At 38.4% G+C, this 25,134-nt stretch overlaps 1 protein-coding gene across 1 annotated transcript in view; it reads right to left on the bottom strand.

Annotated features, from left to right (window-relative positions):
• Positions 1–25,134, bottom strand: part of LOC122536380 (neuroligin-1-like) — a 63,064-nt gene that overhangs the window by 19,292 nt on the left and 18,638 nt on the right. The window contains exons 3-4 of the mRNA XM_043668710.1: positions 11,270–11,385; positions 5,344–5,576 (exon numbers count right to left, since the gene is read on the bottom strand). Coding sequence (XP_043524645.1) covers positions 5,344–5,576; positions 11,270–11,385 — 349 coding nt within the window. The remainder of the gene's footprint in view (positions 1–5,343; positions 5,577–11,269; positions 11,386–25,134) is intronic.

Raw genomic sequence — 25,134 nt, 5'->3', positions numbered from 1 at the left:
TCTCTTTCGGTGATAATTATCGCGCGAGGTCCGTCCTGCGAAGAACGTCCAACACAGACGTTTATTATTAATTGAACGTTTGTACAAGGATTTTCACCAATTCTCCTCTCTTTTCATCTCAAGGAAGGGAAAGAAACGCCGACGCGAAACGATGCACCGTTCGTTGAACTAATCGGAAGCAACGACCTCGTTAACCGGAATTAACAAGTGTATTCTTTGATCTTCCTTGGCCAAAGGAGAGATTTGTTTGAAATTTAACGCGTTTGTACGAACAAAGTACACGCGTGCGCCTGGCGCGCGAGTGGAGCGCACTTTTCTCGATCCTCCTCTTCATTAACCCGCATAACATAATTACACGCACGGTTCTCGCCCTCTTCCGTACCTCCTGATTCTTTAGCGGCGGCGTTCACTGTTTGAACGAAGGAAACAGAGACGGACGAGGAGACAGACAGATAGAGATTGGAGTGACGAGAATCGGGGAGGAGAGTCCTCTTTCTACTGGGGACAAATTAACTTGAAGCATTCAGCGAGCTGGGATATTCACCGACATTCAGGAAGGGAGGGTGGTATACGTCGAGGCAAAGAAACGCGGTTCGTTTCAATGATTTCCATTCCCCTTAACCCGTCGTCGTTACGTTCACGGCGTAAAACTCCAGCAAGAACGTTTATTTATCGCGGTACGGCTGTAGCGGTAGGAGGGTTGGAGGCTCGCTGCAGCGGCAAAAGGCTGCCGTTTTGAGAATGCGACGAGAATGGAACATGAGTGAAAGAACGAGAGGCACGAGACGTTCGAAAGAAACGTGGTGACAAAGAGGGACAAAGACCGATCGCGACAAAAGGCGAAACGCCGGGAAACTGGTTGACGAGGGAAATTCAATGACGGTGGGATTTCCCTGTCTCTAACTGATCTTCATTCGTATATTATTTTAGGAAAATTCTAAATGATGGACTCCCTCTCTGACTGGCTGATTGTTGCCAATTACTTTTAAACGAGGGAAATCGCATGCTAGTAATTTGAGAACGAGGGATTTGATTGAGAAAGTTTATGTGATATTGATGGAATTTATTTATTTATTTTTTTTTTTTGAAAGAAATATCGATTACGATAATTGTAAATTCAACAATTACAGAATTTCAACACTTGGATATTCACTTCGTGTGCTCGTTGTTTCTTTCTTTTCTATTATCTTTCGCTTTTTGTTACTTTTTCTCAGTTGCAACGCGAAATCAATATCGGTTGCGTTAAAAGTACAGTGTATCTGGTATTCGGAGCAGTTACTCTTTTTTTTTTTTATCTAAACTATGTGTTTGTGGTATTTAGTACATTGTTGACCAACAATTTCATACGAGAACTATTCTATGTCAACTTTGCAAGTGCAAACGCGAGATAACTTGTCACTGGTAAACAACATTCGTGCATGAAAACACGAGTTTACTCGTAACTGGTCAACAACCAATGTTAACATTTTGCGGTCATATGTTTCTTTTCAGTTACAAATAAAAAACAAAACCATTTCTAATTGTATGGCACAGTTAATGCAATTCAGAGATATGTAGAATTTTTAATAAAATCTTAATTATGAGTTGCCGTAGAGAAATAGTTGCACTTCTTAAAAGTGACTTACTTCTTTTTTACTTTTTTATTTTGACTTTCTTTCCTTCGACGGAAACAAAATGCCAGGCCTGATTTTACGAAAGTAGTCAACAATATTTATAATATTCACAATTATTTTCATTCGGTTGCCAGAAACTCCACAATGTCGTACGTATATACGCGCGAAAATAAAACAGTGTCGTTTTAGAATTAAAAGCAGTGCGTGGAATGAATCAATAAATTCAATATTAGTCGTAGCGATGCGCACTTGTGTTAGCCTGTGTGGGTCCTTTTTGTTTTTCAATGTTGTATCTGCTAGCGCAGACAATGTTCAATATTTTTGCAATTGTTTAGCTTTATTATTGTACATCTGGAGAGAAAGTATGATGGAGTATATCTCCAGATTTGTAATACTCGTGTTTGTGTTTATAATGCGCGAGATTGTGGAGAAGTTCAAGATGAAAAATGCGGATTTTTGTGCATTTAAAAATTTTTCTAAACATAACTGAGAAAATGGAACGTAAAAAGGAATTTGTTTATCTGCTAAATATTGTAACAAATATCCTAGTTTGAATATTCTACGTATTTTATGTATATCTATGCATTCTTGCGTCTTCGAAATCCATAAAAATTCTAATAGTAAGTCTAATAATAAATAGAAATAGTATATGAAATAATGAAATTGAATTTTTCACAGCGATTTTAATTAGTGATAATGCCAGACGCCACAAACGTGCTTTTCAAACCTCTTTTGCACCTCCTTTAATTTTTTCATGCAAATGACTCCTTTTACGGAAACTAATCAACTGGTGTTGCTTTTCGTTTCTCTACCAGCTCGATGCTCATGAAATTAACTTCCGCTCGACGTTTAGCTGTACATGTCTCGTTGTTTCATGTCTTTGTGCGGTCTCTGTTCGCTTTTTGTCCAGTATGCGGCAAGTAAAAATATTTTTACCACGATAGTGCGCCGCTCTATAAACACTCGAACATCCTTGTTCAATTGTCAACTCCTTCTTCGGCAGATGGAATTACGCGACAACCTTTGCGTTTGTCGAGATAAAGGGAAAACTTCTGTCGCGAAATTCAAGTTAATTCGAAATAATTGTGCGTATGCATACATTCCTGGAAAGAAATGACAGCGCGTGTGTGCTGTCTATAATTTCTCGAGGACAAGTTGAAATCATCTGAATGTAGCAACACAGAGAGGAGGAGTCTCGATTGTTGAAGAAAAAATGAAGAAGAAAGGAAAACACTCATTATTTCTACCGTTCACCGAAGGAACGTAGAAGAAACGTGTGAATATCAAGTGACAGAACGTTTATGATATAACATTTGCTACAAAAAAAAAAATTCACGTGAAAGTTAATAATGGGTATCACTATCTTCAGTTTTTGTCATCTCAATTATTCCGTTTGGTAATGATTTGTAGAGGCTTTTCTTAATCGATTAATTCAACTGGTTTTTTATTTTTATAGATAGCACATGCGAATTTTTCGATTATATCGAGATTAAGCGGCCCATGGTACAATGGTCGTTTTTAAAATAATATAAAATTATGTCTCTATAACTTTGGCTCGGTGTGCTATCGACGTGTTATTTGGCTCGATATTATATTTCAGCATTATATATTTCAGCGCTGAAGTATAAAATTTCCTTTGGTAGCAGAACATGATTCATGCACATTCATTGATTCCTTCTGTAATTAGATTTAAATATTTTTGCTGCTACTTTTTGCTTCAATTTTTCTCTGCTCCTGCGCCAACCGCTAACATTCATTTGTTGTTGTTTCTTCACGATTCTCTCCTTTCATAAATCGTGATAACGATTAGCAAAACCATCAGGATATCGTTCATATTTAATTTCTGTCTAATTTTGACGATCGTGGTTCCAATTTCATTATTATTTTCCAAATTCTTTAAATAATTTTTGCCACACGACGCTAATTCAATGAAACGATCAAATATTGTTCTTTCAACGATATAAATTCTCTTTTTAATTTTTGAAAACTTCTCATCGCCACGAAAAAAAGATACAGCATTTAATTTGAGTTTCTTTCCTATATCTTATGCAGTTTCATGAAGAAATGTTTTTATCTTCGAATTTTTCAGCAACTCATCAATGATTGCACTCAGCGTTGGACAAGCTTCCCAATGTTGCTTAATTTTCTAGTTATCGAATTTTCTTTTTAATTAGTGCGCCATGCACACGTGTACACGTCTTGACGAACGTGTTCAAACGAAACACCGAATGTGTAACGTGCGGAGGAAAATGCATGAAAACGTTTCCTGTCTGAAAACGAAGGAACCTGAAGAAATGGACAAAGTTCAACCAGCAAAAGGGTTAAAATAACGGCAAACGAAGAGACGAAAATGGAAATGTATTCAAACGACGAGGATTGAAAAGAAGTCCTCGCGGTTCGAGCTGTCGTCTTACGATTCGAATTAATAACCAAACGTAATTAAGAAAAGACGAAAACGCGGAGTTGCTTCAGCTGCGACGAAAGTCGAAGGAAGCACGACACGAACAAACTAGCGACGGGCGAACAAAGAGAAGTAGACAATCCCAGGTAGAGATGAAAAAAAGAAGAGTGAAGTGTCGGCGAAAGAGTGATCAAGAGAGAAAGAGGGAAATAAAATGGGGCAAGAGATTTGCCAGGACAGGGAAACGTCGCAAGATAAAACAAGCTCGATGGAAAATGGAGAGAAAAAAAGGGCAAAACACGTGCAAAGGAAAAGAGGGAAGAAAGGAAACAGGAAAGGTAAAGCAAAAGGGTGAAGAAAAAGGAGTCCAATAAGAGTGTGTTGCCACTTTTTTCCTGTGGGTTTCTCTGGTTAGTATGCTCCGTTTAGCCACGTAACGAGTCCCCTGTTTTGTTTCAATTCCTACTTATGACATTCTGGACGTATTCACGATCCACTGGGACGTTTCAACAAGAAGTTGAAATTTATGGTGAAACGTATGACGTCATATTTGTACACTGAGTATTTAGACACATTCGAATATACAAAATACGTTGAGATTCTTATATAATACAAATGAGATTCTTCGAAAGATTGTAATTAAAAAGACGTTGAGAGAAGTACAAGAGATACTCTTTCTATGTTTAATTTATAGTGCTTAAATTTAATATAGTGCCTAATTCATTTTAATCCGCGAATTCTATTAAATACGGAATCGATTAAATTTTTAATGATTAAATTATGATATAATATAATATAATTATATATTAATATAGGTTATTATAATATCATATTATTGCAACTATGATATGAAATTATTAAATTTCCTTGATTAATTATTGGACCTGTTAACATCTGACTATTTTGTAATCAATAATTCTCAAAATACTACCGTGTTCCTAGTCTATATGTTTCTTTATATCATTTTTATATTAAATTCTTTAAAACAATATAACAACACATGTTCGTTTTATCCTGCACACCTCAAACAACAATGAAGATATATAATTCAATTTGAATCTATTAATATAAAACATTGATTAACACAAATAAAGAAGGGAAGAAACTGAATGTGGAAGATACATTCGCCTGCAAAGAAAATTCAAGTGACTTGAAGTGTCTAATGTAAACGCAATTTATGCGCTGCATTAGGCGATTGCCGACTTCATTTGACGATCGTATTCAAGATGTAAACATTTAGGAAAAGAAAAGAAAAAAGAGAAAAAAATGTAACAGGACGGAAATCGGGGAAAATTGAGGAAATGAGGAGAGTATGATGCAGGGAAATACCTTGAGAGTTTCGATATGACGTCCTTCCGCAGCAAGATGTTGTTCAGCGTATTGATCGTATCCACTTGCAGAGTGAAGTCCTGATCATCGGGATCGCCTGGATCAATCACGACGCCGTCTATGCTCGGCCCGAAAGCAGGAGCGAATTCCAAGCCTTTTACCGGTACCGAAACCAACGCGTTCAGCGGCACCTCTCTCAGACATCTGAGCAATGCCTGAGAATCACCTGCAGCCTGAACAAACAATCCACGTGGGTTTTTTTTTTTTTTAAGAACAAGTGCGCTCGTACTCGCACGCTGAGTACGGGGAAACTCGTTAGCAGATACTTCAGGGCCTACTAAACGTATAGTAATAAAGAGAAAACGTAAAAACATGGGGGAAATACGCGAGTAGATGTGCAATTAAAAAGAGAAAAGAAGGGGGGAGAAAAGCGGTAATGACTAATAATGACGGTGGTAGAGATGATTAGATAAATGTTGTTGTAAAGATGTGAAGAGACATGGGAAGGCAATTTAATTTATTACCGACTTTATTAACTTTCATCGGTTGATAGCTTGGTCACTATATCAACAGTCAGAATCTCACCAACTATTGAACTTATAACTTCCGTTTTTTACATCTGATTGTAATTTACAATTACATTTAGTGTGATCTACTGAAAGAACACTTTTTAGAGAATGAATGTTGCTCATATCGCACGGGGAAAATTAAGACACATCGCGCTCTTCTCATGTTGAAATTTATAGCAGTTCTCACAGATTTTTCACAAAAGTATTCTTCTTCTTACGGTACTACATTCTCTTTATCTAATAGTTATCATGACATCCTACAAATTCGAACTCTCATTATTTAACATTTGTTTAATGCCTTCATAATACATTGATTTTTGTAATTACGTTGTTTAGATATTCGTCCGACGGAGAATACATTGAATAGAATAGGTAACGTGAATACCAATGAATGATCAATCGTTCTGATTCCAGTCAAGGAATTCAAAGTCATCAAGTTTGCATTTATGATACTACTGAAAAGACAATCACGTCGTTGAGCAAAACAGAATTAGTCAGAGTAGATCCTTCACTCACAGAACATGTCACAGCTTAACTCTTACAATGCTCTAAAAATATCATATTGAATGAATTAAAAATGCATTCACTTTTAAACACATAACGTAAATTTGACGTATCATAATATGTCAGCCTCTTTAAACCCCTAATAAGTAAGTCGATTATTTTATTATAATGTATAATAATAATAATAATTATTATTATTGTATATTATATATATTATATATAATATATATAATTATTATTTATTATAATATATAATTATTTTATTATCTGTATAGCATTCTAGCGCAGATTAAACTAGGTAGGCCACTTTATTTTCAACTTTCGCGCGTTTCGTAAATATTGCCGATCATTTCATTATAAAGTAACTCGTATTATGTTCCAATACAGACTAAACACATTCATTCATCAAACACGTAGGTCACCCTATTTTTGACATTTACGTTTATTCGCGTTTCGTCCGAGGCACTCGCGAACATTGCCGATTATTTAACTTAACGATCGCGCAGTCCGCGTAGCTACGGAGAGGAGACGGCTCGCCGATTGGTGAAACGCGTGTTCTCGCTAAGCGGAACGCAATGACGATGCAACGATTCGCTTTAATTCGGCTGCACGCAAATGAATTGCTTTAGCGACCGGTTCTGTAATCGCCTCTGGAAATCCTGCTTCGAGGCAGACGTAGGCTAGCCGCAATCGAATGTCGACCGAGCTGCTGCGTCGAGGAAATTTAGGGGAGGGGGGGGGGAGAGAGAGAGAGAGCGCGACGATGAACACATTGCGCTACTTGGTGCAGGTTCGTCGATCTTGCACGGGAGCATCGATTCGTTCGTTTAACGAATTTAATCGACGCCCTAATATGCCGGAGTGTTGGCCGGAAACGTCGATTTCACGGAGGAGTTTCCAATTTTCGCACGAACGGAACAGAAGGGCGGACGGCGGGGACGCCCGGGGTGGTTTGACAATTTCGCCGGGGAATTTTTGGAGGTCGGAGCACGCCGCGGCCTGGTTTCTCGCTCCGTGATTGGTTTCCTCTCGCCTGCAGCCGTAGCACAGATTCTCGCGCAGCTAAACCGTAAAATTAGACCGATAGGTCGGGGGCACCCTCTTTCTCGCTCGCGCGTTCGATCTCGGCCAACACGCCGAACGACCGAGGGAAAGATTCTGTCAAATTTACCGTTACAATCATGCAAATCAACTTTCCCACCGAGGCGAACGATTTCTCGTCCCGATCTCCTCGATCGAGCTCCTCGTAAGCAACAAAACGGCGAGGCCGCGTCACTGTCGATCAACAATTCAACTTGCTTTGGAAGATACCACTAGTATCTTCTGTCAAAATTAATTTGTTCGATTTCTGTTTAGACAGAGGCATAACTGCCTCGATTATTGTTATTTGCGATTAGTGTCGAATGACGAATCCGTCGTTCAATTTCACCGAGATTTTCCGCGAAGTGCACTGCTCACAAAAATTTCAAACTGAATATGAAGTGATAAAAAAAATAAGCGTTTGAAACAAGAACATCAGAAACTGACTTGTTTGCTTTTCTAATGTTCCTGTTTAATAAAAAAAAAAAAAAAAATCAAATGCTTCTGCTTTTTATCGCATCAAATATCCCCTAATTTTTGTGAGCAGTATATTTTTCGCATAAAAAACACGAGGCGACCATTCGAATTCGAATGAAGCGATCGCGCGACGAAACGTCGATGATCGGCGCACAACCCTTCCCCTTCTAATCCAACCGTGTGGCCCGTAGGCTCTCGAAATCCGCGGCGAAATTAATTTCGTCATTTTTCCTGCAACAAATTCAATCAATTCTGGCTGGACCGCGGCTATCGGCTCGCGTAACATAATCCCGTATCGTTTTCCATTTCGTTCGCTTTGCTCCTCTTCACCCCTCTTTTTTTTTTTCTTTTTTATTTCCACTGCTCGACGAAAACAACGGAAAACGATGGCTCCAGAGGGAGAGAAGTCGGCCCGTGGAAACAATTGGGCCGCTCTTACCCCGATTTCGCGTTTAATCGTCATTTTCGATCGGTTGCAGATCGAGGATCTGTTTAGATTCGCTCATCTCGAGCGTGTTTCACCGGGAAATAGAGAAGAGTGGCCTACGAGTAGCCGTGGCGCATTTCGTACTGCCTCTCGACACCGGTACGGATGAAATTGAGATTCTTTCTCCTGCACGTGCACGTTCCTCTACTCAGCTCGAGCCCCGTTCGTCGAAATTATTGCAAAACACGGAAATGGCAACGATCGCCGTTTTCGATTGTTCCGTTTAGCAAACTATCAATCGTGACGCCGCGCCGGATCGACCGGGGCTTAAGTAGACACGGATGGCGCACAGTCAGACATCTCGCGTCTCGAAGGCTGTGATCTGTTCGAAGCACTTCGAATAGATCTGTATACACTGGCTTGCGAAACTATTGAAACACCTGTCGTAGAAAACGTCTTTCACGCGTATATTTATGCATAATATATGAAGCATTTTGAAATTTTGCGAACACAGTGGAGAGAAATAACTGTGCCTCCAACAGCAGAGCACTGTTTAATAGTCGAAAAATATCAAGTTGAAGGGGCAGTCTTTCGACAGTCATCGATCAATACAGTCTATCTTACAAAGTCACTTTATTAAAAGATCTTTGTTAGAATCTTCGTGTAACTTATGTATTCTGTTGCAACAGAAGCTCGAGCATTAACAAAATCAACGGATCGCGAGTGATGTTGTTCGTCGCGAAATTTTAAGAAGTTCTTTCGAAAGGCAGAGAGCAGCGTTCAACCGAGTTCCTCGACGATCGTGAATCCGTTCACGCTTTAATTTCGCCGGCGAATAATTTCGAAAACGCGGCCGGAGCGAGCGCACGCTGGGAACGATCGGCGCGAAAGCGTGACACGGCCGGGTATGAATTAAACTATCAAGCGAAATTGGCGGGAACGCGATGTTTTTACATTCGTTAGTTACGCACTAGCAATTATATTAACGGTGCGTTTCAATTAAGCTAATATGCGTGGCGGACACGGCGCGACGCCTCCGACGGGAGTTTCGCGTTTTAACGCGGCCAAAACGCGAATCGCGATACGAAAATATCCTCCTCTGCCGTCCAATACAATTAAACCACCGGCGATACGCGACCGAAAATAATGCCTGACGTTCCGTTCGATATTTCCCGGCAGAATGTTATCCTTCGCGCATCTGTATCGCTTTGCTTTACGATTCCCATTTTTTTTTTTACATTCCCTCTTCAGCCCTTTTTGCGCGCCATTCTAATCACCATCAGTACACCCGATATTTCCCATTCTTCTTTGTCCCCGTGACATTTTTTCCTGGTTTAAAATCCTCCGCGTTTCGGTTGTTTCATGTTTTTTTTCCCCTCCCTTCTACTTTCGTGCGTGCGTTCAAGATGCTAGGTTTGTAAACCATAAAATCAATTGCGCCAGGAAGAATTCTGCCAGACCTGCCAGCTACGTTACGAGAGTATCACACGAGTTTCTTATATAGTGAGGACTTTCATTTGTACGATCTAATTAATGTTGAGCTTCAGATACATACGAACACACAATTGATCAATTTCTGTTGTCTCTTTTTATCTAAGTAAGTGAGAGAAAGTTAATGAGCCTCTCATCATCCGAATTTGTCTATTATCCAAATGGATACGAATTGGACACGAATAAACGAAGTTCTGTTGTAATATCACATATTGGGAAACAAGATAGTTCATAAAATCGGACTGTTCATATAATAAGAGTCCATCTATTCCTTCTTATCACCTGTGATCATTCATTCAGTTAATATTTAACAGGAGTTCATATTTATGCAACAGAATTTCACGAAACGTTTATGGCTAAATTACAAACTAATAAATTATACGAACATGCTAATAATATATTAATGTCGGCTTTCACTTTGAGCACATATGCAGCTACCAGCAACGTTCAAAATAATACTCTTCAATGTTCAACCTTATCGCCCATAACGATAGTATTTTTCTTTGCTTTCTTCTTCTTCTTCTTTTTTCTTTTACCACTGTATCTTATTGGATTTGCTCGTTTAGTACAGCAAATATTATTGTATTTTCGAAAATTGAAATGTAATAAAACTGTTACAATCGAGGAGAGGATAGAATAAAAGGCGTGCACAGGTTTTTGACACGTTTCAATTGCGTGTGTACAGAAAAAAAAAAAAAAAATTGATCGATTATTGCGTTTGGTACGAAATCCACTCATCCAATCGGCTAAAGAGTGTTATATATTTATCAAATTCTCACAACCGTAAGTGTTCGTGTTATTACATCCACATTTTGGTCGTATATTTTTTTCAATTACTCTGGATTCTTCTTGTACGTGGTAGATTGCGCTTTTAGAAAAATATTTTTTTCAATGGGCTCACTGCTCTTTGTATTCACTGGACGGAACATTGTCTCCTATTACCCGCGTGTTTCTATTGATACTTGTCTTGATTTCAATCGTTAAAAAATACATCTGTACAATGGATACATGACATTTGGAAAAAGTCGGAACAGTTTGCACTGGAAAAAAACTATCTTTGTTGAATTCTGTTCCTTTGAATTGATTAATTAATATTAATTCAATTTGATTGTTATGATAATGTTGGTTATTTTTGGTGATGCTTGGGTTGGTGATATCTGTGAAAATGCAATGCAAAGTGCAAAAAANAAAAGAAAAGAAAGTGAAAAGAACAGGTAGATAAATAAATAAAGAAAGGGAGAGAGGGAGAGAAAGAAAGACAGAGAAAGGAAGAGGGAGAATTGTTTCCCTCGCGGGGAATGTCTCACGGCAGTTTATTTGCTTCGGAGTTGTCGTCGAACCGGAGACCTTAATGTAATGCACTCCGGGCAATACTCACCCACGAGCAATTTAGATGTTTGGCAACTTGCAGAGCGTAATTTGCGGCTCCTCTCACCAGCGCCCATGGTGACAGCGCGCTACCAGACATTAGAACGCTACGATGAAACAGCAGTCCTGTAACAATTAAAAAGTAATGACCGATGGTTATCCATCTTGCATACGTACAAACGCCGCAGCCGTGCGACTACCACTTTACACGGTTCGTGATTTCAATCATTTCTACACGCGCAACGTAGAATTTCGTGCAAGAATTTTGTGAAAAAAAAAAAAGAAAAAAAAGAAACCGACATTAATTAAAATGAAGGGAAATAAACGAAGAGGCGAAACTGTTCAGCGAAATACGTAAAAAAAAAACATTTGAAAATTAATTAATTATTTATACTCTTCGCTCCGGGTCAAGTTCAGGTGAAATAATAATCGCGCTGAAAGAAAGAAAAAAACGGAAGAAGAAAGGAATGAAACGATTCAACCGACGTGTTTTATACCGCGTATTTACGTAAATTGATTCGACTGGAAAGCCGCTTGGCATGAAAGTGGCCCGTGTAGCAGTTTGAAAACATGAATCCAAATGGTCCACGCGAGAAAACTCTTAGCTCGGCGGATCCACGGCTTGCCAAACAGTCGTGTCTCGCTTATTCTGCCCCGCCGGCGTCGTAAATCATCGGCCGAACGAAACAGTTGAATTCGAAAAATTTCGAGATCTCATTTCGACTCTACTGGAAACGACTCTTGCGAAATCCAAGCGAAACGACGCGAGGCAATACGATTTTATCAGGCTCGATATCCATAAAACAGTATTTCTCGCGGAAGTTGCTGGGATCTTGACTGTCGTTAATCTTCGTATCAACGGTAAGGTGGTTCTAGTAACCTTATCGCTGTGAAGATACGTCATTATCATTGGGGATGAGTCCAATAATGCCCTATGGTCTCGAGAGAAGGAACACTCGTTTCACCTGCGAGTTCGATACACGTTTTCGAGCGACCGGTTATCTATTGCGGTTTCGGCTGGCTTCGTTGGACGATCGAGATAACGTTGTTTCGCCGCGGCAGACAAAAGCGGTTTCACCCTCGAAATCGGCTGGCTGAGTTTAATCGGGAACTTGCGAGTCGTTAATCTTCATATCGGGGCCCCGAGGGAGATTTTGCTTTCCGTCGCGACGCTTTGATGAATTCGCGACGCTGCGGTTTTCTGTCGTCCCTCCGATCGCTGCGTTTCGTGAATAGATCGGCGTCGTCGAGGAGAAACAAAGGGGAAAATCACGTGGTACGAAGTTGACCATCATTTTAGAAAATCAGTGCGTCGTCACCGATGATACACGCACGTCTACGAGAGTGACTTTGTAGCGTCGAAGGCTGTCGATACACATTCGTGCACGAAGACAACACCTATCACTTCCTCAAGTGCGTTGGTCCATTAGCTTGTACCAATGTTCGCGTTTCAGCTGATTCAAACGGTCTGTCTCAGTATGTGCCACTCAGACGAGACAGTCGGTGACTGACGGTTCCTCAGACTAAGTGCGTTTCTGTACACAGTGTTATCCAAGTCACCGAGCATGGCGTATGACGTGTAGCGTGCGTTATACACTGATGCATATAAATGACATATTATCGTTGCCAATTCGGAGATCTCGACGTTTGCACGGAGATCAGAACGATTGTCACAGGTGAAATCGTTGCTCGCGAACTCGCGAAAACGGGGTGGCGTTTCGCTCGTGATTTCAATTTTGCGAATTTGAAATTTCATGAAAAAGAAAACAGAAAAAAAAAAAAAAAATAAAGAACGACACTGTCAATTTCCATTTAACAGGACGGTGTTGCAGCATCGACGGTGTTCGTGGAAGCGTTATTATGCGGCGTGATTGCACGATACTCACTCACGGGAAAATTAATCTGTCAACTCGCCCATTAACATGCATATTTCCCGTTGGACAGCAAGTAAGATGGCGCGGCTCGACATCCGTCGCTTTAAAGCGCGCTACACTCTGAAACGTACGCCTCTCGAATTAGCCGGCGATAAGTTTATGTCACTTTAAAACTTGCCGCGAGCTCGGATAATAAGAGGACTCGTGCCTCGCCAACGGCTGACTCGCACTACTCGCGCCGTAGACCAAACACAACTGTTATCGAGGCTCGGCGATTAAAAGCTCACGGCCGTGTTCCTCGCAGTTTGAACATTTGTCCTCGGCTCAAATTCAATGAATCTTCCATTCGAATTTAAGGAATTCAGTCACCGCGTCGGGAATTCTTTTTCCTTCGCGGAAATGCCGTTGCAATATTCTTTGGGAACGTCGTCTCGCAATACCATTAACGTTAAGCCCCGCGTTCGTTTTATTCGCACTCGTGCGAATATGTAAGGAAACGGCTGAACATGGAGGGAAGTCACGCCGCGACATTTCATAAGCAATTTCTGTGACGTGCATTATCTTGATAAAAGGTGTACGAGCCAGAGGAACGCGAGAAACTTGTCGAAATACGTAATGCGTGCTGTTACTACTTGAAATTACTCCTCTTTCTTCCAGGCATTGTCCCGGGGCTTAACTTGCCAAGCGTTGAACTCGCAGAAGTTCACACACTTGACTGCAACTTTTGCGTTCAATTTTTTAAATTACTCTCGACGTTCCACCGCGGATGCATGTTACTCTCTTACGTGGCCTGGAGGAATTATTGTAATGATGTTTTAACACGTTTCAACAACAGAAGAGACGTTGTCGAATCAACGTCTTTTGCTTTTCAAGCGTGAGTCGATCTTATTATTATCGCGCTGTTATTTTACACAACAAGGTGTTGTATTTCTCGTTATTATTATATCTACATGTTTGTATAATAGAAAAAGATACAAGCATTTAACAGGGTACTGTCAACGATATATTAATCCTTTATAATTAAAATTTCTCTTCCTTATGCGAGAAAAAGATGATTCAATTGGATTATTAATTATCCAGTAAATAAGTCATCTTGGATTATTAACTGAGCCAGCAATATCTGACATTTTTCTAACATATTGATGCTACTGATATATTGATACACGTATATGACATAATGTGTTGAAAGCAACAAGTTTTTAAAAATAATAAAAAAATCGCAGCTTCAAAAACGCGTTTGTAACGCGTGAAAAATACTTGCTCATGATAAAGAGAATGATTATCACAACATTAATACAATTCTCTCGCAGCTTCGTCATATTTATTCAATTTGTAGCAGTTTCTTTAACGCGAAATTAATAATACGAGTATACATGTAATTTAAATAAATATTATCGATTGACGTGCCGAAATATAACTAAAGAAGAATTGGCCTCTGATATCAAATACACATATCAAATATTCCATTAATTTATATTAATGATTCAATATTATTACTAATAATTCCATAATATTATTATCGAATGATAACTTAAATGATGGTAATTAAAGTAAATAGGTTTATACAATTATGTTCCCGTTTAAATAGAAATCGAGATTAATTTCAATGCATGTACCTTTCAGTTGTAAAAACGAAAATCTGAAATCGGCCATTGATTGTTCTAGCGTTTAGAGAAAACAATGTCCAGAGAAAACCAAGTAAAAAGTCAATATCTAATTGTATTCTGCCTGATTGTAAAACGCATGGAAGTTATTCGAGGAAAATTTTAAAATGTCGACGACACTTGAATACTTCGTCATTCTGTACAATCCTATTGAACCGAAATACATCTCGACCATCTGTATAAATTATCATTTCCAGGATTTGGCAAAGAAAAATGAAACTAAGATTATGGTACTCGATCTTCGTGATCACGAGTCGGGTTACTTCTCGAGTAAGTCTCAATTTTATGAAATTTTCGATGATTTATGAACGAATATGTGCCCTTCGAGGCGAAAGGTCCAAGTCAGGACTGTGCTGAGAAGGGTAGCGTCCGACTACACGCAGTCTCGTTCCACTTACGGAACATTCCGAAGGGCTATAAATCCCGCAAGCTCGATCGATTCGTTCTCGCGTGGCCAAATATTTGAGGAACCATAACCGAAAGACAAACCGCGTTGTTTTTCTCCTTCGTTCTCGGCAAATCTCATTAACCTATCATCCGTATGACAGTTGTCAGCATCGATGCGTTTCGACAAGATCGGCTTCCCAGGCTGAGTTTACGAGGGGAAAACAAGAAGAAGAGGATCAAGACGATGGCGGCGCACGGAAGAAGGCAGCGAGGGGCACGGAAGCAGGAGCTTACGTTCGCCGGTAATATTCATAACTTGCAAGCGGCTTACCGCCTTCTTCCCCCGTACGAATGTTTATGCGGTCGATATTTAAATTAACCGACCACTCCAACAAGTTTTTCCTCCTTTCCTCGCCATTATAAATACAATCTTCAGCGTGAATATTCGCGGTCTTGCACCGCATTAACCATCCTGCCGGTTCGTGTTTCATCTTACTCTCTTTTCCTCGTTCTCGTCCTTTTCCTCTTCATCCTCGTATTCGCCGCGCGACGAAAGAATTGAAACCTTCGCGGGGAATCGCGTCTCCTCCTCGGCGATCACGTTTTTCATCGATTTCATTCGCTGTCGGCTATCAAGCGGACGGTGAACGAATAAGCGTCGCGAGAGTCTTCGTTTTGCACGACTTCATTTCCGTCCCGGAGAAATGCATTTTTGCGCTCGCCGACTTCGCCGTATATTTATTAATCGAACCGCGATAGCCACTTTATTCCCGAGCGATGATAAACGTACAACCAGGAGATCAAGACGTCTCGCCGGGAATTTGGAATTTTTCGCGGTCGTTCGCGAGGAAACGAGAGACGTTAAATGCGTTCCTCCGTGGATGAAGTAATTGCGAAGCGTTGTTGAATTAATTGATAGGTCGCCGTTTTCTGGTAACGAGATATGCAAAGCGCGAACAGCGGAGCCTATTCGCGTCGGCTAACGACGAAAAGTTATTATACTTGTAAAAAAAAAAAAAAAAAGAAAGAAAAAACAAGAAAAAGTAGAATTGCGAATCGGTCTGCATGAATAAAAAGTAACCGAATACGATGCAACTTCAAGTTTCTTATCTTTGTTTTAGTGTCAAGTGCGACGAAACAATCTCTCGTTGAGAAAAGTTTACTCCTTAACCCCGTTCAATGTTGTTTATAGTTACTGCCATAAAAATTCGAACAATTTTCTTCGAAATGTCCATACGGTCAGATCTCTGGATTCATTCCTTTTTCTTTTTTCTTTTTTTTTTTTTTCAAAAGTGTAGCAAGTGGAAAGGTGAAGACACTTTCTTTCTCGAAGATTATAATTCACGTATAAGTGAATATTTCATTTTATCGTTTATCTTGATTTATGTATTATTGGGTTCAATTCATTGATAAATAATAATAATAAAAATAAGAAGCATGAAAGCAATGAAATAAGAATAACGATAAAAATAATATTAATAATATTCGGAAAATTTTACGAAAACAAATTGAAGAAACATGGAATTGAACTTCATTATAAAACGGAATCGAAATATATACAAATATCGAACTCGCGATTAATGAGAAGAAATGAATTTTTACCAAATTTCTGTTTCCTATAAAAACATCAATTCGCATAAAAATCTATCGAGTAGTAACTATTCATTAATGATTAATTCGAAGCCCCCGAACTATCAAGTTGCTGGTAACAAATGCACTTGGTTGCGTGCACGGACATGTGAGCGTTCATTGGCTTCACTGTCAGCATATTGACTGAGGATAGGATAGACCAGACATTAAATGGGGCTTCGTTTCTCAGGGTCTGAAATACCGATCAGAAAAAAAAGAATCATTGGTCCTTCAGCACACTATACGCTTAAGCAACGGTGAATTAGAGATGCAAGTTGGTTAAGTAAAATGAAATCCGTTAACAATGTCGTCAGATTTCGAAACAAGAAATAGTTTGAATACTCCGAAATATCATTTAAAAATTCATTTCTAAAATTTGGTCTACAAGTACACGTAATTCTAGTTTACGTAAAAAATAATGACACAGTCAACAATTATGTTGGCCGTCTCTTAAGATTAAATAGAATGTTCAATTCAATAAATAACTGTCGATGCAGATGTAACGACATTATTCACATTTTTTTTTTTTATTTTAATTCCAATTATTAGTGGATTCTGCGATACGAAAATGGCACCGACGTCAGAACATGGCCCCCAAAACATGGTACACGAAAAAGCATTGAATGTCAGGTTTATTCTAGTTAGTCGGTGCTGTCAGCTACACCTATGTCACATTGCAGCACGGTAATGGGTAGTCGAACAGCAATATCGATCCGTTCTTTCTTCCTCTCGTCTTTTCCGGTCGGAAAGTGGCCGCGGGCGTCGCGACGCGAACTTTTTCTAACGACCGCTGTCTGTCCGCCTCGTTAGCTCTCCCCTCGCTATCTCGCGTTTCACGGTCCTCCTCCCCCCCCTCTTTCTTCTTACTTTTCCATCCAAATATCGGCAGGAGAAGTTTTCGAATCGTTCCCTGTCGGTGTTTGCAGCGTTTTGCTGATTTAAAGCTGACTCACGGATGATTAACGCGAGGACAACTTCGCGAACAGATCTTCACGAACAAAGATGTGATTGAGTTTCTTTGCATCCGTCGTGTCACAGAGCGGAGAAATTCCGATATTTCAAGTCGAGAAGATCTCCAACCCGAGAATTCAGAAAATTATGAAACTTTAGGGGTATGTGGAACGTACATAGCGTGGAACGTATTACGTAATTCTTTCTCTCGTCGAGAAACACCGTAAAAGGAGTAAAGTGTTCGCAAAGTGTTGGTTAATTTAATTTGATCAAAGATCTATCGGTTATTTGAAACTTTTGCTTACAATTCTTTTGAATTATACAGAGTATATTTTATATTTTTTTTTATATTTTCTGTTAATTCCGCTTATTGACATTTTTCGATTTCACGCGTAGAATTGACAATTGACAAGAAGGTTTGGTCGGGAAAAAATTAATACGCAATTGTATAAATAATTGATCAATCTAACATCACGTGATAATTCTATTAAAAGAAGTTTAGACTTTAGCCTGAGTTTCTACAATTTTTCGAATTATAACATAGAAAAATAGGAGAAATTTCAGGGACCAATTTTGTCTCCAGCAAATGAACTTCAGCGGAGAAAGAGACCGCATAATACGCATAATAGAACCATCATTCGAGCAATTCCTTCTGTTATATCTTTTGGTTTAACAATCTTTCGCGTATCATTTTGTACATGCGACAAATTTTATATCGATTCAGTTTCTTTTCTAGTACACGTACTAATGTTTGGATGCATATGCTTCAAATGGCGTGATAAACTAATAGTATTTGCATATCTAGTTTTAAATTCATGGTGACAATGTGTGCATTCCGCCTTTGTATCATTTTTTTCTTGAAAGTGTTCCCATACAGAACTTCTCTTTACCTTCTTCCTTTACACGATATCTTCTGTACTACTTCCTGCTGCCACAACTTTACTCTCACTATCACCCGACATTGGTTTCACAGACTTTCAGTCTTTATTAAATTCACACAGATTTGGAAATATACGTCCGAACTTCCCCTTCTCAGCGATACTGCTCAACAGCGTACATAATGTCCAAGTATACTAAGCACGCAGTCACACGTTTGTATACAGGTCACACGATTCTTAGAATCCGTGTTTCCAATAATTTCACGGGCAGAAGAAATTGAGCTGTGTATTTACATATTTTGTAGGCTGCTATACAGCACTGTAGAGTAGTTCCAGAAACAGTTAAACCCGATCATCGCCCGACAGTTTCGGGTCCTCGCACACCACTAGTGATTAGAGATACACGGACTGCCATTGAAAAGAGGAAAAATCATTATCGCAGCTGCGAGATAATTTTCTAATTAAAGTTCCTCGATCTACAAATTTCTCGAAACGTTTAGATTTCTTCCAATTACACGTTTCAAATGAGAGCGCGCACTCAGAGATTGAAGAAACAAACAGAAGAAGAAACAGAGTCTCGATTAGCACATGCAGCATCTTGAGCGATTTACCGAGCCAAGGGTTAAACGGGAAAAACGAAACTGGAACTGATAACATCGATTCCGTGGACCTCATGTTTTATTGAATACGCTCATTGGCCGCGCCAGTGCTTTCCTCTTGAGCTAGTACTCGACCAAGAAAGAAATCGTTTCGTCGCCGGAGAGATTCCTCTCACGGTCAGAAGCGCGCGCAACGCGAAACGACCTCGTTAGGGAAGCGATTTGATCCACGCTTTTACTCGCGATTCTTTTCTTCCACAGTCGTTTCAGCGGGCATTCTCGTTCTTCGTTGAGAGCCCGAGAATCATCCAAGACTGGAGATTTCGTTGGCAAAGACCGAGGCGTTCCACAGTCGTTGGATGAACGGACGCGATTCGCCCAAAGGTTAGAAATTTTGTATCAGATAGAATTAATTAGTGTCTCCCTTTTTCTCTCCCGCAAATATGTTGTTCATTTGAGAAAGCAAAATGCATTTCAGCTTGAGAAATAATCTTCGTTACTTTGTACTCGTTCACTCTCTAGAAAAGGTAACAGTTTTAAATTCAATAATGGTCTGTTCGATATCTTTGACGTACAAATTAATTACTGCCTTTGTCACCATAAATTTGTTGTTTATTCATGCTTACTTTGTATATACATTTATCCTATTTATTAAACAACGTTAAGTGTGATTGAAAATATCATCGGTCATGAAATCTGAACATTGAAAATGTTGTCTCAACGTCATCAAAAGACAGTAACATTACAAACTAATAAAATCATTAAAAAAATATCTCTTGTAGAATGCGCATTACTTGTAGAAAATATGTTTTACGTCATCAAAATAAAAAAAATATTTAGGACGTCGCATATTTTTTAAATCAATATTTGTTAACTGCAAACTCGCAGTGCATATTGGCGATTGCTTTGAAACGTTATCACGCGATATAAAATATAATTAATAAAATCAATAAAATAAATCAATAAATTTTCATGTTAAATATACTATTCCAACCATTTTATTTGATTCGTTTGGAAATAAATTGCTTGCAAATTATGCAAGAAAAATCTCCACGTACAAAGGATTATGTTACGCATTCAATTGTAATTCAGTTTTTTTCCGCGTTTTACTTTATAAATTTTTCCTTATGCGTCACTGTATCTTGTTAATAATAGATCGTTTAATTTAAAACATTGAATGGTTTAATTTGTAACTGACGCGTTGACTGCCACGTAAAATTTACATGGAATATTTAAATTTTATAAAATATTATACTACGACGAAAGTGGAATGAGAGGACATTTTTCATTTTACAATACTATCCGGTTACTCAAGATATTTAAAATTCACTCGCCGATGATATTAACCTTACTTTGACCATTCCAAAATATTTCTAAAAAACAGACACAACAATCACTGGTAATCACCGTGGTAAACGTATTAACAAAGTTTTAAAAAGAATTCGAGTTAATCGGTTTTTGGCAGAAGAGGAAAGAGGATTTTTCTCAAAGCGTGCATTAAACCGTGCTTCGTAGAATGGTGGAAAACGAAACGCGTGCCATAAAATCTCTTGTTTCTCAACGAGGTCCAGTGTTTTATGAATACGAACAGAGAAAGGAAAAATTGGTTCTTCGTACATTCAACAATCCCGAATAGTGAAAAGTTCGTGGCTGAAATTTTTGATATTGATCTTTCTCGCATTGGATTCCCAGTGCAAATATCTCACTGTGCAGCCATGGTTGGCCATCATTGACAGTCGACGTGTTGATCAGCTTCCAAAGGACCAATTTGCTTGTCTGAATTTGCATTTCAATCGGCGAGAAAAGTGCGGATGGTAATTTATCAAGCTTCAAGGAATACGTAGACACGTTTCCACGGCTAGGTGAAACGCCTTGTGCCCGTACCTGTGGATTCAAACTCAGACGGCGCTACCGGCAGTTTATTAGTAAGACGAATGGAGCCCAAAGGATTAATCAGCCAGCTGTGACTTAATGGATGATTTGTGACGTCGAATTTTGCCCGGCGAACCGCATATATTCCAATTTGCCGATTACATCGGTTCCAAGGTGGCAAATAACGAACGTCTCCTCGTCCACCTTTGGCGAAAAGAAAACGAAAAGACAACGAGAACGCCAGAAAGAGAAAAGACAGTTGGAAGAATTTCATCGAGATTGGGCATCCTTCATCTCTAGTTACGACCTGTTCGGCTCGACCACAATATCGAACAATACCGAGCGATATTTCTCTACCCGCGCGATTAGCAGCAAAATTAATTGTTACAAACGTCCGTGTAACTTCGTTGATACCATCTATTCCATAGGCGAGGGGAAGCACGAAGGTTATTGGTATTATTTGAAAAATGGTTCTTGATTTACAGTTGCCGTATCAGCGGTGAAATTTCCAGTTCTCGATTGGTTTTATCGAGTGGCACTGTAACTTTCTGTTCCGACAGAAAAGTCTCAAGACTTGTTAAACAGTCTTAACCTTCGGATACTAGGTGGACTGTGATATAAAAATGTTGATATATTAGACGAAAGGTGAATAGTTTCGAGAGGAATAATTTGATGTATTCAAATAGCTTTTCTGCAGATGAACGTAGCGTGGAGATGAAAGTAACATTCTTAAATGGAATTGCAACTGCAGATTCTGTATAAAAAATTATTTTATATATTGTGTAAAGTATTATTTTATATATTTCATGTAAATATGGTATGGAGTACGAGGAAAAATTCTTTGGAAAAGTTCATATTTGTCCCTGTTTTTCATCCGTACGTAATTTATAAATTAAAAGTCAAAATATACTGAACTATTGATTTCTCGATGCGAACAGCTCAATACAATTTTGTAGGAAATGATGAACCTTACTAGAAAAAGCACTAAATTGCTTACTAAATATCAAACGAAAAAAAAAAAGAAAAGAAAAAAACAATACACATCACAGTAAGATAGTTACTATGGGAACAAATGGACCCAAACACCATCTCCACGTAATCGATCGTCACTCTTCCAAAAATTATTAAACGATTATTAACTAGTGCGTTCACTCGAAGTGAATTTTCTGATATTTTGGAGATTGAACAGCGAGTCATTTCGTCGTCTTTCGACAATCAACACCATCGAGTGTGCGGCTTGAAACTGGTGGCTAAGCATACTGGCAGGTTCCCAGACAGGGACGGATATTTATGTAGAGTCGAGGAACGCGGGTGCGACCTCCTCTTTGGTAGACAGTAGTTGATAGCGATTCTGTTTGGTCTGCCACCTGATAGAGAGTTCCTAACCGCGGACATTACCTATTCGGAGCCGGTTGCCTAACGTAGATTAAACTCAACGGATTAGAGCCCATCAGTGAACAACCGGTTAAAGGAGCCAGCAGTCCGATTTCGAATCAATCGCCATGGTGATCCAAACGCTAACGTTTCCCCTCTGGCGTTTCAGTAATTACGACCGAGTTCCTTGCATACTTTCGCCAGCATCGCGAGCGGATCTTCTGATAAATTCTAAGGTCCGACAGCCACGGGAAGATTTAACTTAAAGCATTCAGATCGCCGCACATTTTCGGATATCTTTCACTCTGCTGGTACTCGAGGCAATTAATCTTTGCGCAGGGTATACATTTCTACGTTTCACTTGGCAAGTTTTAATGAATTACTGGAAAACCGTTTCAGATCTCCATTGGAGATATGTTTGTTTCACGTTTTTTGAGAAAAATTTATGCAAAATTATTCCAAATAACTAAAATTCAGATTTATTTATATGTTCGTTGCACAATCAGGATACCTGGTTATATAGGATTGATCATTTGAATTTTGAATGGAAATAATTTGTACGAAATATAAAATTCCTAATATTATTTATCTATTAATTTAATAAATAACTTTTTTGTTTTCCTGTTTTTCTTTTTTTTTTCGCTGGATTCTCTCTGATAAATGGAGGGCTCGGAAACCTATCGGCACAAGTCATTTCTCATTGGTAAATTGTGCAAATATCCTTTTATTGTTCAAAGCTCACTTTTCAATGAAATAAAAGAAATCTCCTCGAATGAATGAAATAAAAGAGGATGATCCACGTTTGAATGAAAGCGAACGAGATCTTTTGTTTGTCACGTTGATTATATAATAGTTATATAATAGATTATATAAATGTCTTACAATTTGCGCACTTGATGATAATTTGAAAAAATAAAATAGAAAGTATCGATCAATAACATTTGTATGTATCGATGTGGAAGTTTCCAATAAATTTTTCGCTCAAATATTTTAAAACTTAATTTATACTACAATGCGTAACAATATGTTATACTACACAATAATAATATTTAGATATTTCTGATATTTGTCACGAAAAATTTAAGAATCTAAAGCAAAATGCATATATAATGCAAAAATTATATACAATACACAAAGTAGAGTTCTTGATACTACTTGCTGATGTTTATGAATTTCTATTCAGATTTCATTTCTTTTATTATATTCATAAAAGCTGTAACATGTGCATAAATATTCGCAATCTAGATACAAGAAAGGAGAACTAAGAATATCTTTAATGAATGCGAGTGAAAATCATCGCTACATATTTCATTTTTCCAAAGTAGGTCGCGAGTACATGGCGAATATTTTGGTTGTCTGCGCAAAGATTAACTACACGACGCAATCAGAGCGATTGAAACGGCTGGTTCCTAATTTTCAAAGAAATTGTAGGTCCGTAATAATACACTTTCTACATTTTTATACCTCGAAAAAATATGACGGGAGAGTTTGTGCATGAAATTAGGATGCCGTGTCGGCAGACCATTTCTCATACACACTCCACCTGTTCATAAGTCACAGGATACCTGCTCGTTTTCGACTAAAACGAACATTGCAACGTTAATGCAGCTCCTTCGCACGACTTTGCTCTTTAATTTTATTGCCAGTGTTTCTACAATTTACAACAATGTCACGACGCGAAGTTGATAGTGCGTGTACATACACACATGATGCACGCAAAATGACGAGAAAAACGTGTCGTTATTTATGAACTATGCACGTTGCTAACGGATTCTTGGCTAGGAACAATTGACATAAATCAATTTTTGCAATGAAATCGCGCAAGGTTTTTTTTTAAAGTAACACTTGAAGGTATCCATATGACAGGTGGCATGTTAAGATTACGCGGGTGTTCGTTGCGGCCGCGTATAAATCACAGAAAACGGCATGAAAACCGCGCTCTGATAAGCGCGTAGACTCGTGGAGCACGCAGTATACTACGAGCTCGGATAATTAAAAAAGAAATGCATAGCCTTTCGCGATACATACGTTTATCACGCTCTTTCAATTAATTAAATCGATCAGTTTTACCGACACTGTTCGTGCTATCAAGAATTTAATCCAATTATTCTTTGCACTGCTTTTTTTCAGTGTTTACCGCGTTTTATTCCTTGCAATGATCTTTCATACGAAATTTCCTTTACTAATTGTCCTTTTATATTTTGATATTTTTATACTTTGATTTTGGTTTTGGGAAAAGTTCCTCTAACAAGCTAATTCAATGTGCTAACTGATCAATTTGATTTTTCTATAAATTATAAAATTAACGGAATTAATTAATTATAATCAATACATCGTGTTATATTATAATTAATAAATTATTAAGTCAGTCAATGAATGAAATAATTATCAATTTATCTAATATGATATGATAATATTGGTCAGATCGACATATGACGATACAATAGAACCTTCTATAACTATTAACAGAGAGTATTCAGTTAATAGAATTTTCATATAATGAAACAATTATTTCATTCAATACTGAACTACATGTATCCAAAGGAGATTAAGACAATTTTCAATTTATTTTAATATTGAAGAACGCTACACGTTTACTTTGATTTATCATATTCACTTAACATTCTTGACATTAGTAATTCTGATA

This window comes from Frieseomelitta varia, unplaced genomic scaffold (genome assembly GCF_011392965.1).
Source record: "Frieseomelitta varia isolate USP_RPSP 00005682 unplaced genomic scaffold, Fvar_1.2 scaffold_827, whole genome shotgun sequence".
Classification (NCBI taxonomy): Eukaryota; Metazoa; Arthropoda; class Insecta; order Hymenoptera; family Apidae; genus Frieseomelitta; species Frieseomelitta varia.
This window is presented reverse-complemented; position numbering and strand designations above follow the sequence as displayed.